This window comes from Acanthaster planci, linkage group LG04, assembly GCF_054643075.1.
Source record: "Acanthaster planci isolate LZ-2023a linkage group LG04, COTS_SCS, whole genome shotgun sequence".
Classification (NCBI taxonomy): Eukaryota; Metazoa; Echinodermata; class Asteroidea; order Valvatida; family Acanthasteridae; genus Acanthaster; species Acanthaster planci.
Genome location: NC_141780.1, coordinates 22,459,731 through 22,476,620, shown reverse-complemented (window position 1 = coordinate 22,476,620; position 16,890 = coordinate 22,459,731). Strand labels below are relative to the sequence as shown.

The 16,890-nt window shown below is 41.0% G+C and overlaps 1 protein-coding gene across 4 annotated transcripts in view; it reads right to left on the bottom strand.

Moving 5' to 3' along the window:
- Positions 1-16,890, bottom strand: part of LOC110983372 (uncharacterized) — a 58,414-nt gene that overhangs the window by 10,722 nt on the left and 30,802 nt on the right. For all 4 annotated transcript variants that reach the window (XM_022242592.2, XM_087136284.1, XM_022242600.2 and 1 more), the window contains exons 2-3: positions 3,600-5,481; positions 1,600-1,852 (exon numbers count right to left, since the gene is read on the bottom strand). In XM_022242592.2, coding sequence (XP_022098284.2) covers positions 1,600-1,852; positions 3,600-5,481 — 2,135 coding nt within the window. The remainder of the gene's footprint in view (positions 1-1,599; positions 1,853-3,599; positions 5,482-16,890) is intronic.

The window sequence follows — 16,890 nt, the reverse complement described above, 5'->3', positions numbered from 1 at the left end:
TTCAGCACTTTCGTGGGAGAATAAAGAAAAAGAAACGGTTTTCGTAATTACACCTGACTGTACATGCAACTTGCTCAGACAAACCACTAGGACTTCTGGAAATCTGCATATCTCAAATCGATGACCATCTCAATTTTGCCAAGAAAAAACATCCCTCAATTTAAAGGATACTAATGTACAAACTAAAATCTAAAATTGACTTTTACTGCAGTGGATTTGACCAATCAGGTACTTTCCTGGCATGGAGTCAGTAGCCACACGTTGAAAGTTTCACAGAGGCCACTTAGTTGGCGCAAAGTACATTAAGTCCCATGGTATGGCTAAGTAATCATGCTCAAGTGCTCTGATACAAAACATGACTATGACAAGGTGACTGATCATGATATCGGAATCTCAAGTTGACTATCAAGACCCAATTGTTTTGTCAAAAGGTACATGAAAATCAAGCGCCAAGTTCACGAGGCTGGAAGTGAGGCCGCTACCGGTAGCTTCACGCAGGAAATATTTGTAGACAAAAGGGATTACTGACCTAAACATTGAGCCATGCACCATGTATGCAACCAGCAATCTGTCATTTTCTTCTTGAATGTTGCTGAATACTTGTTTGGCAATTAACCCTCCTTCTGTTTTAACCGTCAAAAACAGTCAAAAATGCCTTCCAATTAATTTCTCCCAGTACAGACACGTATGGGAAATGTGACTGATTTTGACTGATGTGACAACTGTGTCAAGAATGCATCTTAGCATAGGAGGGTCAAGTTATATTGGCTCAGTTCTTAAAGGTAGTGTACACCATTGGTAAAATCCCCCATATTGGATTGAAATATTTTGCTTCAAAGTACATAACAGCCTCAAGCAGCCCATAAAATATTTCCACCCAGAATGCTGTAGTTTGAGAAGACAGAAATTTTGTTCACTTTTTATGATGGTCGCCTGACCATCATATAAAGAGTTCATTTCACTCCGCACATCACATTCTATAGTTTCTCGTGTGTGATGTTTGCAGATGTGAGAGTCTTTTACAAACAGGTAAACCTAAAAGCAGCTAAAAATACACCGACAAGAATTCACTGAAAGCATTGTTAACTGAAATCATAGGAACCCGAGTGTAACGCAAACACTTTACGTGCACTGTCATTTGGGCCTTCTCATTTCAGTGTTAAGGACTAGAGTCGACTGCATTCCTGGATGAAGTTTTTTCACGCATCAGCAATGCTACTTTGTCCAGGTGGCGCATTACTCCAAGGTAAATTCACTGATTACTGTTAACGGTTGAAAACTTGTCTTTTTTTTCATGAATTAGAACCTATCATGCCTGCTTCCCAACCCTACCCCACGGGTGTTGTTCGCTTACTACGAACACCCTGTAATCCATAGATTTTACACAAGATGAATTACAAGATCTTTGATACATGCGTTGAAATTGCCGTGCTGTTTTTCTTGATTGTCACAAAGCACTTGACTCAAACATGAAACAAGTCGGTGAAATGCAAGTTGCAGTGAATATTGTACACCATAATCATCCAATCTTGTGAAATTACGACAAAAAACCAATGCTGTTCACTACCTTTAAGAATTAAGTCATGGATATTGACTCACCACATTGATGAGTCTGAGGACATCCACAAATACTTTCTCCGAGTCCCTCAGCTCTTGAGCTACTAGGAATGCCTTGCGGCGCTTTCGGACCTCGGGCTCCACATCTTCCTCTTTCTCCGCCATGACGCCCTGGTCAAACTTCTCATAGCTGTCCTCGTCATCATCTGATGAACCCTCGTCTTCACCACTGCTCTGTTCGGCATAATCAGCACACTGACAGCGGCCACTTTCATGCATACTATGCTCACAAGACCTAAAAGACAAATTCATGTCGGTCAATCCAATATGTTGAATGCTCACATTACCTAGGATACAATCTCAGCTGGACATTTTTCGTCACTTCCATGTACATGTAGCTGGATCTACATTGTACATGTACATGAATATGTACAATGTACCATATGGTACTTCTTTCAACTGCATTCACATGCCACGTTACCTATTTTTTTATGCCAAAGCAAGTTCAAGAGGAAATTAATTCAAAACATGCAAACTTCCTTAAGCCAGCAAACTGCTGGCAAAAAAAGCTTTCTGTCAATACTGTCGGCTGAAATAGAAACTTAAACAATTGTCATCACAACTAGGTTGAGCACCGTTATTGCAAAGGGAAATTTTACGCTATTCCAACCAGCAAACATACAATGTAATCTGACCCAATGGCCAACATTTAGCACACACAAGCCTTTTGTTTTGACTACAAATGCTCAACTATTGGAAAGTGGCCTTAACTCACGTACTCTGGTAAGGCTACAAAGAAAGTAGACTGCCGTTTTGACATCTTGTTTCTCAATCATATAAACCAACAAGAGAAAGCTGGTTATATCAACCTTGTTGCCTTCATGCCTACACCTCGGGATTTCAAGGGAAAAAGTTGCATGTGCAAGGCAACAAGCTGATATCAAACATACTAGCCTTGCTTTAATATACACTGGAAGAACTCAAAATAATGTATTCTGGACCAATGTACACCCCGAAATGCAAAGGTTTTAACAAATGCAATAAAAATTGTTTACTTAATTATCGAGAAGTTCAAAGTGTACTACCAGAAGCCTATTTCAATAGTCCCAGTCCAATTTTCTAAAGGCTTATGACTTCTTTGCTCTATACACAAGTCGATTCTTGCATAGGTCAACAATAGGGATATTGTTGGCTAAAGGTTGTCGTTCATTTAAATTTTTATGCAGGATGTTGGAGGAGACAAAAATGTTCATTCCAGATAAATGCAGACTTGGAGGTGGTTAACACTTTGTTTTCATGTTCACATTGGAATGCTACAAGTACCTTTTGTTGACAAGCAGGGAACTTTCATTTTTTGCTGACTGTAAAATCATAATTCAATGTGACAACTTATTTCTTTGATCAACCATTGAGCAAGAAAACGACCATCTCTTTCAAAGACATGAGCTATTCTGAAATAAATTGGGACTTCACACCACACCCCAAAATGGAGTCTACATTCCCAGCTTAGCAGGAGGTCCTTAGAGAATGGTGGTCAGATAACCTTTCAGGATTTCAAGTGAATTGCAAACCCACCAGTCCTTCAGAGTATATTACATAATGTTACATAACATCAGCCCATGCTGAAAGCATGTAGGCAGACTCCAAGGCCCTGGTATTATAATGAGAATGATGTGTGAGCAAACAGCCCCTCTCCAGCTTTTTGTGCTTAGCTATACTGACAGTTATTCTCTCAATGGCTCTACAAATCCCAGGATAAATTTAGGATGTCAACTTACACTGCTTAGAATTAACAAATACAGGAGTTACCTTGGAATAATTTGAAGTCATGAAAACTGTCAGCTGTACATAAAAGTACCAAGAAAGTATCCTTAATTGAATTTATTTTTCAATTTCAAGTTTTAAAAATATTTCAGATAAGTTAAAAAATATGACTTCCGTCTCCTTACCAAGTTACTTAAAAGACCAATTCTGAATTTTTCCCCACAGGTTTTGAGAAAAAATGTACAGTTCAACAGGTCAGAATTTTTAATGTGACATACCTGGGTACAGAATACACTTCAGCACTGATAGAACTCAGAGCAACGGAAGCAAAGGAACCTCTGGACATGTCCTCATAGCCATCATTTGAGATATCAGACTGGATGCTAGGCGTCCTCTTCGGCTTGGGAGGAGGTACACGCTTCTGCCTGCCAGGTACAAGTCTCTTGGTGGGACCAGATTCGGGCGATGGAGACAGGGGTGGGGACATGAGGGGTTCAAAGACGGGGACAACTTCATTGTTCTCATAGTGCGGGCCATCTGGGAAGACGTACTCACCATCGGGGAGCACGTATTCATCATCGTCACTGACGACGCTTTGCCTATCGGCATTCTTATCTGACTGCATTGTGCTGCTGGGATTCTCTGGGGGCAGCGATGAGTCTTGAGCGGTTAAAAAATCAGTTACGTCGTCAGTGTCTTGCTCCTGTGAGATGCATTTGATGAGTGTAGCTGGCTTGGGGGGTAAGGCACTACGCAATGGTGGAGGTCTGGGTGGTGGAACTCGTTTCTGAGAATCATCTGGAATGGGTCGTGATTGTTTTGCAGTGCTGCTGTATGGCGAGGGCGGCACTGGTGCCAGACGCTTAGGGGGACCCTCAACTGGCCGAGGTGGAGCGACAGAGTGATACCCAACAATCCCTGATGGATGGATTGTGACTTCAGGAGACTTGGGGGAAGCAGGGTCAGGGGATTGCACTTTGTGGTAAGGCATAGCAGTCAGGCTGCTGTTAGCATGTTGGGACCATCTCTTCCTAGGAGGAATCTTGATTAACTTTTCACTGCCGCTGCTGCCAGAGGTTACGTCTGGCAGAGGTTCAGCCTCCCCATTCAGGCCGTTCTCTGGAAAGAAGATTTTGTCAGTCTGATTTGGGAGGAGCTTGTCGTCTGTCACCAAACTGCGCCGTGTTCTAGGTGGAATCTTCGGGGAAGCTTCACAGGAGCCATCCACCCCAGGACCATCTACACTGGGATGCCTTGAGAACTCTGGAGTTTCAATCTTCTTGGAGATGGGCTTGGGTCTTACGGGAGGGGCAACTGGAATGGCTTTGGATGGGGGAGGAGGCCGAGCTGGTTTGGAGGACTTCTGATTAATTGGAGGTGTTCTTGAAGGGCTGTTTTGTTTGTGAGGTGGTACAGGAGGAGGGGTGACATTCTCTTTGAACCTGTCATTCTCTACATTTGGACATGTTCTATCAGCCTTTGACTCGGATGACTTGACTGGTGAATAACTAATGGCTGAATCATTTGTTTCGGAAGCTTCAGTTTCGATCTCTTCCTCAACTTGACAGGCTGTCAGGTCATCAGTGGATTTGTTTAATTTGGGTTTCAAAGATCTGTTAAGATTGGGTGGATCAATCACACTCTTCGCTCGCCGAGGGGGTGGGACAGGACTAGGAGGGGCTCTTCTTGGAAGTGGCTTGGGTGGAGAGCGCTTTGGACTGGATGTCAAGCTATTCACTGGTGATGCATCCTCACTCTTTACCGTCTGGATGTCATCACGGCACACAATTTCTAATCTCTCATCCATTACGATGGGCTCTTCCAAAATGGAATCTTTGACCTCGCCAATGTTCACCTCAGCTTTAGACAGTTCTGCACTGTCTCTCAAGTCAAAGATGCCCGAGTCTTCACTGTTTGCCCGGTGTCCTGCCCCTGCATTATGAAACGTCTTCGTCTTAACCGGTGGGGGACCCCCCGTGCCCCATGATACTGGTGTCGGTGAGCTGTGTGTAGCCTGCAGCTTGCGTGGCTTTGGGGTTGGGACAGGAGTTTTGCTGAGGCCATGACTCTGCTTAGTTGGTAGGGGAGGGCTCTTGAGTGAAGAGGGTTTAGGGGCAATAGCTGGCTTCCTTGCAGGTGAGGCTGGTGCTGATGTACCACCTGTGACGAGCAAAAGGGGTTTCATTAATTTACTCAAAGGTTATCAAGTGCTCTACCTGCTCTACTTTGAATCACAATTGTAGGTTAACATTTTTTCACTCAAGGTGACCTGTAAGAATCTGTTAGATTTTTACCAGTTGTTGGGACGATTTCTTCAGACATCAATTTCAAATTGATCCTCAAGGGTTAATTTTTTTTTTATATCCAGCCAGATGAATCAAGCAAACCAGATTAATCTGAAATTTCCTTCCTGGACAGAATGAAAGTTAACTGAATGGCATGGAACATTAAGAGGAAACGATGCCGGGAGAACCGCCTGAAATGGTTTACACTTGCCACGTCTGACCGTATCTTATTATCATGCTTCTGCAATGTACAGCAGGATGAGATGTGCACTTACATGTACATGTACCGGTACATTGTACACGTAATGCCACATACCGGCCATTTCGTTCAGTCAAATCAAATCATCAAATTTTTGGTTAAACTTCACCAGATTAATTGAATCAATTCAAGAGAAAAGACTTCCACATGCCTCTAATGAGGAACTGCAATAAAACTCTACCACAACTATTCCATACCAGAGAAAAGGTTTCAGTAAACAATGCAAGCATTACAGCCATTGGTCCAAAATGAGAACTAACTACACAGCATTCACATGGGAATTGGGATTGTACCCATGTGCAATGGAGGAAACTTGAGCATGAGCAGTGAGGAGCAGATTCCAAGGACAAAAGGTTCCTAGACATTTGACACTACATTCCTTCCTATAACCCTCTAAGTATTACATAATGCACAGCTTTGGAATTCCCAAGGACTGGGCACACCTGTTGAAGTGTGAATTCCGGGCATTAAAACAAAGACAGGATATAGCACCTTTATCATGTAACTCATTACAGATTATGATTTTAATTAACCAAAAGAGGCCCATTAATTAAGGGCACAGGTTTTTCGCAAGTTGGCTATTTCATAGATGGATTTACTGTTACTCAGTACAGTAGAATGGGTACCCCTACTGTTTATCTCAAGGCCTCTTTGAAGGTTCATCATTCTGTGTTCAGTCAAGCATAAACCATAGATTACTAGAGTGTGAAGAATAAACTTGACTTTTAATGTGTCCAGAAATTTGTCCTGACCAAATTTCAACCACAGATCTGACATGAAGTGTGTTAAAGATTAGAGTTTGATTAACTCTAATCTCCAACCAGCAGAACTCTTAACTAGGGTTTGCCAGAATCTATAAAAAAGTATAAGAAGGAGTACTGTGCTAGGCAAGTATTTTGAGTGGGATTAGGTATACATGGACCTACAACAAATTAGGAGTCCAACTGTTTATTTGCCATTTTTACAACATGGTGTTTAGATTTCAGGGATGAGTAAGTTTCCGCCTATACAGTGCAGAGTCAGGGATATATGTGAGCCTTAGTATCAATTAGGACTTTCCTGTTAATTGAATGGTTTCATCACAATACCAAGTTACCAAAACTTGACATAAGTGATGTGTGATTTGTAGAATATGTACAAATAATTGTTAACAGAATATGTAAAGAATACAAACAAGATAAGTTGTTTTACATCATTCACGCCAAATGATTTGTTGGGACTAAGAAAACTTGAACTTTCAGACACTGGATATATGGCAAAAACGGCCATTTTTATCAAAGGATTCTATGGCCTTATCAACATCACAGCCAACGGTCTACCTTAAACTCGCAAAATATGATTTACGTCCAAACAGCAGAAACTTCTTGAATTGTATCATTTTAGTTTGCGAGATATTTATACATTAAGTACATGTAGCTGGGATATGAAGAGACCGAACCCAGACATATATACAAGTCCATGTACAACCACATGAGACCTGCAAATGTCAGTTGCTAACACTATATCCGTTCTCCACAACTGTACAGCTGTGGCCTGCCTTGGCCACCAACTAGAGGAATGTCTGGTCATTATGCAAATTCACAAGGTACCAGCGCAACAAAGAAAAGGTAAACCACAATCCAATCTCACTAACATGTAACCATCCTAGTACTAACAAGTCTCTCATGAGGATCTAGGAAAAGATGCAAGTTAGACATAATAAAATCGAAGATGTAGAACAAGTTAACACCACAATTTTGAAAAAAAATTTCTTCAAATTTAGTTGGCAAACACTTATAATCATTTGGAAGAGCTTGTGACAACAGGCAAACATTGCCCTCTGAGACAACACATGCACAAGCATTTACACGTACATATTGTATACTACTATCTCTAAACTTGGTTTAAAACAGGAAGACCAAAGCAGAGGTATAAAACTTAGTGTCAAGATTACCAGTTGCAGTACAATTTAACCAAAAATCCAAATTCTAGTCCTGAGTAATCTCTAGAATTCTAACAAGATCAACACTTGGCAAATACATGTAAAACAAAGAATATTCCGGTTCAGTACTTACAAATGCAGACAGCTTCACAGCAGGAAGTACCGGCATAGTGCTGTACGGTTGAGTTACAATGCCTACGTGTTCTATACACTAGGGGCAGGTATACAGTGGCAATGGAAATATACACCTCCTATACAAGCCAGCTTTTTGAACAGGAAAAGCAACAACCACAAGCCCATCACCCTCAGCAGCAGGAAACCAACTGACCACATACACTTCAACCAGCTTGGAATTGCTGTGGTTCCGCCCAGGAACAAGGAATTCCTCAGCCTGTGATTGGTCAATGGTGCATTGCATGATGCTAAACTGTCAGCCCTGTTACATAACAGGTGCATTGTTGGCTTGGGTTGTCCAAGACTGGACAAACCATGCATGGTGCACTGTACACAGCACCATATCTACACAAGCACAATCTACCTTGTGAATATAAATGACTGCATCCTATAACATGCAAATAGTCTGTGCATAGTCCGTGCAGGCCTCTTGTGTTTGCTCTTCAGCTTTATTATGCAAGGCAATCTCATAAGATGCCCAGCCCAGCATGGGTAGGCAGCAGCCCCACAAAAGAGAGCAGTTATTTCACAATGAAGTTCCCCTGCTACAAAAGCTGTGGGGAATGCAATTAAAGTCTAAAAGGGCGTCTACGATTCAGAACAGAGTGCCTTTTGAAGGAAGTAAAAGATGTTGTAAGACCACACCATTGCCTTGAAAGCCAGGAATCTTTTTGACAAAACAAGTATTGAAGTAACGCAGATTGTGAGCATGATGGTACAGATCCCTATGCCCTACACCATCTGCCATGCCACTGCCAGTAATTAATGAGTAAAAAGACAACAAATCAAGTCAACCAATCTCCGCAGGACTTGCATACATATCAGTATTCACAGCATTCACAATCAGATAATATTTGAAATTTTCAAATTCTTAAACCTTAATTAAGTCGACGCAAGGATGCATACATTTCCTACCCTAGTAATAGTACATCTACATGTACCTTCAGTTTGAAAATAAGAAACTACAAAATCTAAATCTGTCAAAAAGATTACAACCCTTCCAAGACTGTAACTGAACAAATACCAGTAGCTGCCATGTCTGTACAACGGAACATAAACTGGAATTACACGTACATGTATCAAATTGATGGAGATTAACATTATTTTTTGTCAACCTTGAAGGGACTGCAGGACGTACATATATCATACTATAATCCCCATCATGGGGATTATAGTATGATATGGTCTATTTTACATGCGATTTATTAAAATTACACTTATTCGTTGCAAGGGTCACACACTAGCATTTCCCACATAACAGGTTAGGGTTTTTCATCCCAAATGCTGGTATGCATTTACATGTACATGAACATTGCTTGTCTGTGACATAACAGAAAACAGCTTAGTACAAAGCAAGCACATGTACATCGTACATGAATATACACATGTGCATTTATAGCATACTCCCACAAGTATGATTATGTAACTGTGGGAAAAGCACACATACCCAGGGAGGGAATTTATTAAGCAGGAGATTATTGCTATCTGCTAAAAACAACTCCACAGGCCTCTGGTGATAACATGTGGTACATGGGGATTGGTTAATAGTTAGCTAATAACTAATTAAGGTTGGGTGGGAGTTAACATGCAGGAAGTAGGCACAACTTATCCTGCTAGAGGACAGCACCCAACATCAGATGTCCCAAAAATCCTTGTAATGTAACACTCACCCGAAGTCATAGAAATATTGAAAGTTATGTATGCCAGTATTTGTACGGAGACCAAACAACCTATGTAGTGAACAGAAATCTGCCTATTAAATAGAAACCCTGGCAACATTTCAAAATCAAGCTAGGAGGAAAGAATGCTTGTGGAGACAGAAGGAATGATATGTACCTAAGAGTACTTAGTTGAAGATCATGGATAAATTGCTAGAAAAATAGATTGTAGCCCCATCAATGACTAAGGGGTCATCCAATTTTTACCTTTTCTCAGGCATACAAATTTACACTAGGAGAGGAGGAGTGTACACTTTCAGAAAAGTCTTGTGGCAATCATTTTTTTTTTCACATGTACATTTTTGGGCGGGAGAGGGGCAGGGATGGGGGAGGGAGGGGGGGAGGAATAGGGACAGGGCAGGAGGAGGGGCAGGGGGGAGGGATGGGGGAAGGAATAGGGACAGGGCAGGAGGAGGGGCAGGTGGGGAGGGATGGGGGAAGGAATAGGGACAGGGCAGGAGGAGGGGCAGGGGGAGGGATGGGGGAAGGAATAGGGACAGGGCAGGAGGAGGGGCAGGGGGAGGGATGGGAGAAGGAATAGGGACAGGGCAGGAGGAGGGGCAGGTGGGGAGGGATGGGGGAAGGAATAGGGACAGGGCAGGAGGAGGGGCAGGTGGGGAGGGATGGGGGAAGGAATAGGGACAGGGCAGGAGGAGGGGCAGGGGGAGGGATGGGGGAAGGAATAGGGACAGGGCAGGAGGAGGGGCAGGGGGAGGGATGGGGGAAGGAATAGGGACAGGGCAGGAGGAGGGGCAGGTGGGGAGGGATGGGGGAAGGAATAGGGACAGGGCAGCAGGAGGGGCGGGGGAGGGATGGGGGAAGGAATAGGGACAGGGCAGGAGGAGGGGCAGGGGGAGGGATGGGGGAAGGAATAGGGACAGGGCAGGAGGAGGGGCAGGTGGGGAGGGATGGGGGAAGGAATAGGGACAGGGCAGGAGGAGGGGCAGGTGGGGAGGGATGGGGGAAGGAATAGGGACAGGGCAGGAGGAGGGGCAGGGGGAGGGATGGGGGAAGGAATAGGGACAGGGCAGGAGGAGGGGCAGGTGGGGAGGGGGACACGGAGGTGTGATTAGAAGAATGAGTGCATTTTGGGATGTTCATGTAAAAGATGACAAAATGGATGATCCCTAAAAGGCAGAGATCACTCCAGGATTTCGTGAACTTTTACTTCCTTCGGAGCACTTCTGTTATACCTTGGTGATCCCAGGATCACAGATTAAGAAAGAAATTAATGAGCAGAGAAAAAGACATCCACAAGAAAGACCAAGATATAAAAATTAATGAGGCCTTCTCCCAGCAGTGGATAAAAACAGGCTTAGATTCTTAGCCTGTTTAGTAAGAAGACAGTAACAATTTATATCAGTTAAGGGTATGGCTTCAACAGAGAAGCATCACGTACCGGTACATATATAGACTTGTGACACATTCAAAAATCAATCAATCAATGGGAGAAGAATGGACTATACCATGTAACAGGTGTTTAGTATAATAAGATGTTCTAAGGAAGACTGTTCTCTGTGAACAAACATGGGAAATGAAACCTTTGGCAACTACATGTAGGAAAAAAGTGATCTGCAGAATGGCTGCTACACTGATGCAGCACTCAATAAGTACACTAAGCAACCTGCAAGGCTGCAGCCTTTTTAAGCTTTGATAAAAGCTGAAATGAAATTGGACGACTAAGGAAATGAGACACTGCCAGAGACGGGCATATCCCATCACCAACTTTCACATGAACCCCAACTGCCTGGTATTAATCAATAAATTTGATTTACTCTCTCGATGTGTCAATGGAAACAGCCTCTTATTTCAAGGGACAAAAGGAAATCCAATTTCAGTAAACTGATCCAGCATTTGAGCCAATGGTGCAACCGAGCAGGTCCCCCCCCAATTCATGCATGTGTTGGAACATTTAAAAATTCTCTTTTTTTCTTTCCAATCCTCAAAAATCCTGCGGTAGAACAGATGCATAAAGATACCTAGCTTTAACAAGAGGTGCAGCACACAGAAAAACCTCACCAATTAATCTGAGGGAAGAACAATAAAGACTTGAGTTGTGCGTGGTTCTCCATGAAAAAGCTTTATGGGTCATTCTATAAATTTGGGGTCCAACGTATGACATTCTTCTGTCCCTATTACCTCTGACATGTATACCCGACATGTTTGACAAGGGATGTATCCCTGAAATTGATTTCAAACTATTTTCATTTGTTTGGCAGGTAATTTGCAGAACTTATTCAATCTTGGAATTAAACTATGAGTTCAAAACATTAAAAAATCACAGGTATGACGTAACAGGGATGGGGAAAAAATTAGACCCAAATTTATAGAATGACCCTTATAGAAACGACAGGTGACCTGAAGTACGGTCGCTAAGTTTCAGTCAGCTGGTGTTAAATATGAATGCCTCAAACGACATCTTCCTTCATAACAAATGAAATCTTCCTAGGTAAAATCAACCATGAACTATCGGAACGTCTTGATAAATATGTTCCCTCAAAACGTCATCTCTGAATACAAATTTAGCTTCACAAACACTGACGACAGAGCCTGATCAAAATTATCAAGATTAAAACCTGCTGGATAAGCCCAAATGTAATCACGAAGCACTTACATAAGATAATATATTGATCTTATTAAGTAGATTAAAGTATGATTATATAAAACATGAGAGCCATTAGACCTGTGCGAATATTTTTAAATTCATGCAAGGAAAGATAAGTCCTGTGTTCTTCAGGATATTTCAGCTGGATAGTTTCTGTCAACACTTACATTTGAGCAGAGGCACCTGCAGCTGCACCTTTCAGATTTTTTTTTTTTTTTTAAAGCAAAATAACTGAAAATAGAAAAAAACTGCTCACACTGTGTTCGTAACATCGGAGAGAGGTATTTTATAGATGGATTCAAATTGCGGAAGAGTAAGGGAACGTCACATGCTGAGAAAATTCTACGCTGAAAATTTGTATCCCAATCCTGCTGCCAAGGAAAGGGGACAATTGTGCCCTCCAATCCAGGATGCCAGCTTCACTGAGTGTGGTGGATCAACACTACAGTGTCAAAGAATACCAATATTGCAAATGTTTAATAGACCCAGACATTTCTTGACAGATGTATCTGGACGGGGGAGGTTAGGGGGACTCTGTTCAGCCTTCAGTGTTGCATCCCCACACATTTTTCAAAATCTACTGGGAGATTAAGAGGAATATTGGGGCAGGTGGACGTGTAATTCAGGTGTGCAAACAGTAAAATAATCATAATCAATTCAAAAAGCAATTTAGAAAATTCAAAAGGGTTCCTGGCAGAGGCCAACCCATTTAACAGAACACACTTATTCTACTTCAAACTGGTTGGTCTATGATCTACAGTACCACGATACAGTCTAAGAAGACGTATTTTTTTACTACATGTATACACGAATTCACGAGTTCATGAATTCATGACACATAAATATGCATTATTAAAAAGGAAATGTTTCCTCCTTTTTTTCAGAAACAACCTCAAAAATTTAATGCACTTCAACTCTGGTAAAGGTAAAAATCCATCCCACAAGGGGTGCTGGACAGGATGTAAGCACAGCAGGTTGCTAAAATCTTTATGTCAGCCATCATCACCACAACCTCTAAGGGTACAGTCTACTAATTCAAGCCTCATTGAAAACAGTGTAAAATCAGGACTGTTCAGGGCCCAATAACATGCATGCCAACATCCCTGAGATTTCTGAAACGCAAGTGAAATTCTTGTCTGGTCACTAATCTTTCAATTTCTTTTCAATTTTTTGTGGGTTAACCAATTACATTTTTAATTATTCCTACAAACAAAATCAGCCCCTAAAAGGGATTTTTCCGAAGTCTCATTGCAGCCATTTTTCAAATGGGAACCCTCAACTTTCTCGGCACTGAGGACCATTTTTCAACCATAGTTTTTAGCCATTCTGCTCTCATACGAAACCTCAAAGACCCAAGGATTTACACAATCTCACCATTTTGCAGGCCAAACAATCTCCTTTTTCAAAAGATACTGTGGGGGCACTTTTAATGCTAATGAGCTGGTCAGAAATTCTCACTTGAATTAGTGGTCTGCACCCCTAAACCAAGCACATGGTCAGTTTGACCTTTGACACCATGCCACTCCCCTTGGTCAAAGAGCACAAAATGGATTATGCAAGAGGCAGCTTCTAATCCCTAGTGCCACCATGCAGATTGCAGGCCAGTAAATCATGGTGCCAGCTGCCATAGCCAGCAGTGATAAATACCTGAACTTCAAAAAAACAAGAAAAATACTCAAGAGTTTCTCAGTTTCTCAAAAATGTTTAAATATAAATAATCCCAAATTTAATTATTTATCATCATAATGAAGTTAATCTATGATGAACTTTTATTTCATTATTTCATTTTTCATGCCAGGTTCCAAAAATAAAAAGTTGACCTCACAATATGACTCACAATGTAGGAATAAGGTTTATGATGTCACTAATCTTATACCAACTAGAGCTATGCCAGAAGATTTATCATCAAGTTTAAGTTAAGCTAAATATCAGTCGCCATTTCTCCACTACTTCTAAAGTATTTTCTGAGAAAAATCAAATTAAAGGTTAGTTCATACTTTTTATTTCTTTTTGATTGCCGTGTCTCATAGACTTTCTACAGTTGAATTCAATTTTTGAGATGTACTTACACTTTTTCATTGAGGAATGGTACTGGAATATTTTTAATTATTCTGTGAGCCACAGCATTTTCCAAAAAAATGTCTTCTGAAACAAATTTGATACCATGAATACAAACAATACTGCAACTGAGACTACACCCAAGGATTTACAATTTCAATGTTCCCTAGATTCCAGCATAAATATTACACAAATATTTATAGTTTACCTTTTATAACCCTAACAATCCTCAATCCTCCAATTTCAATATGATTTTACACACACCCAGAGGATTAATAAAAAGCAGCCTTGTGTTGGTGTAGTGTTGAAAGAGTTTTATTTAAAAAATCATAACAATCACTTTATTTTCCCGAAACCACAAAACAATTTTGATTAAATGTCAATACGTATGCCATTACTATTGTTTTGAGTTTACAATCACTCTCTCCCTTCTATCCTGTATCCTTCCTCAGGATTTTTCAGTTGGCAACAACTTCAGGGAAGCATGAAGGAACACCCTGCTCCCTCCCCCACATGCACACACACACAGAGAACCAATTCATAATATTCTTCAGTCCTGTAGCTTGGAGACCTTGAAACATGTTGACACAACTCACTACCTGTTAAACAAGTTACATAATAATATGGTCTCAGTGCATGCAGAGCCTGCATGATGTCCAAACTTCAGCAGGGCTGACCTAGCAAGAACACTAGATGCACACATGCAGGCTCAACATAACCCTGACATATTTTTATGAGTGGGTTACAAAAAGTCTTCTGCAGCAATGCAGTGTATTCAAGAATGGATGGATTTTATGAAGCTAGAATGAAGCTTGTTTTCGAGAATTCATAGTTTTACTTACACTGAGCCAAGTTTATTGTCAAATAAGATGGTGATTGCTAAAATCAGACAGTTTATGGTACCTTTTCACCAAAATTCATATCAACTGCTACTCCAACCAGAGTTTAGAAGAGTAATTTGAACATGTTTAGCAATCTAACATTAAATGCATGGTATACTTCCTTGAAATGCTCAAAGTTGTCAGGGAAAAATTCTCCCTATTTTTCAGTTGAAGTCACAGGTGAAGAAATTTTGTGAAAAGCGGCCTTACATTTTACAATTAAACACTCAAAAATTACCTAAATCCATTTGTTTTATGTTTATCAAAAATGAAGAAGCGCATCACCAGACAGCACATGGAACTTCATCAATCTTTTGCACGTACTACTCTTACACAAAATGCAGTCAAGCACGAGGGCCCTAGGCTGTGGAATTCCTTAGACGCCTCTATAAAGAATCTAGGGAACCTACAACATTCAAATGTAAATATAAAGCTAAACTTAAGTGAGTATTCGAATTCTATTGAGTATCATTCAGTTTTTGTGTCTTACAGGGTTACAAGACTTACAGTTCACATGTCTTACCATCTTCTCGTCAACTTGTTTGTCATAACTATTGTATTGTTTGCAATAATGTGTATTATTCCTAATGGGATTCCTACTTGACAAGCGCTGCTTCTAAGGGACCCCATCCACAACCATTTTCCTTCCTGTTATATCTTTACTGCATATAATTCGGTGTAAATGAAGAATAAATGAAAACAAATTTAATAGGGAAACCCTCTTCCACGTTTCCCATTTACTTCATGCGGCACCCATAAATCATGGCCCATTTTTGCACTTCCCCTCAGACATGTAAAAAATCTCATCACCCACAAAGGCAGTGTGTGGCAAATTCAACGTACATGTACATTGTACATGTGTACATGTATGTGTACACCCTATATTAGGCTCCTCAGAGACATCATCCTAATAAACACATGCAGAGCAGCACAAGGTCCTGCCATGTCTGTGTGTTACATAACTGTTGCATTCTGATCACTAGTAGGGTCAGGAATTCCAAAGACTTGTCCAAGTCCTCCATACAGACAGTAATAATGTGTTTCAAATCCAAATTCCTCAAAATGTTGGCCTTCAAAAGTACAGTACACACATATCTATGTATGTGACCTATGACCAAAATCAAACCACCGGTATGGTACGATTTAAATGCATCTCCATGTACACATATATGTACACTGTATATCAAATCATTACCAATTATCTACACATGTCAATTAATGTGCTTATGTATGGTCAACAAGTCCACCTTAGTGCATGTATCATGTCAAACACTGTTCTCAAATATCAGGGTAAGACTATCAACTTTACTGGCCAAAATTTTCAGCTGAATATATTTTACTTCCGGCCAAATTGTTTCCGATTATAGACAAAACATGCAAATACCGGTAAATGAACACACATATTTGCCATTTGGTAACAATGCATCAATACGTTGGATTGAAATCTACATGTAGGTCAATGCACGCTTCATGCAGACGTGATTGTGAACAGACTCTTAAAAACCTGAGCCTTGACTGACTTGCACAAGTCTACTCTGATGCTGCATGGGTGTACATGTACATGAACACTGTACATGTACTGTACATGTAGTCATTTCACCTTACTGTACCAGAGTAAGAGGGCTGGAGTAGGTACCACGCACCCCTTTCATAATTCACAAACAAATG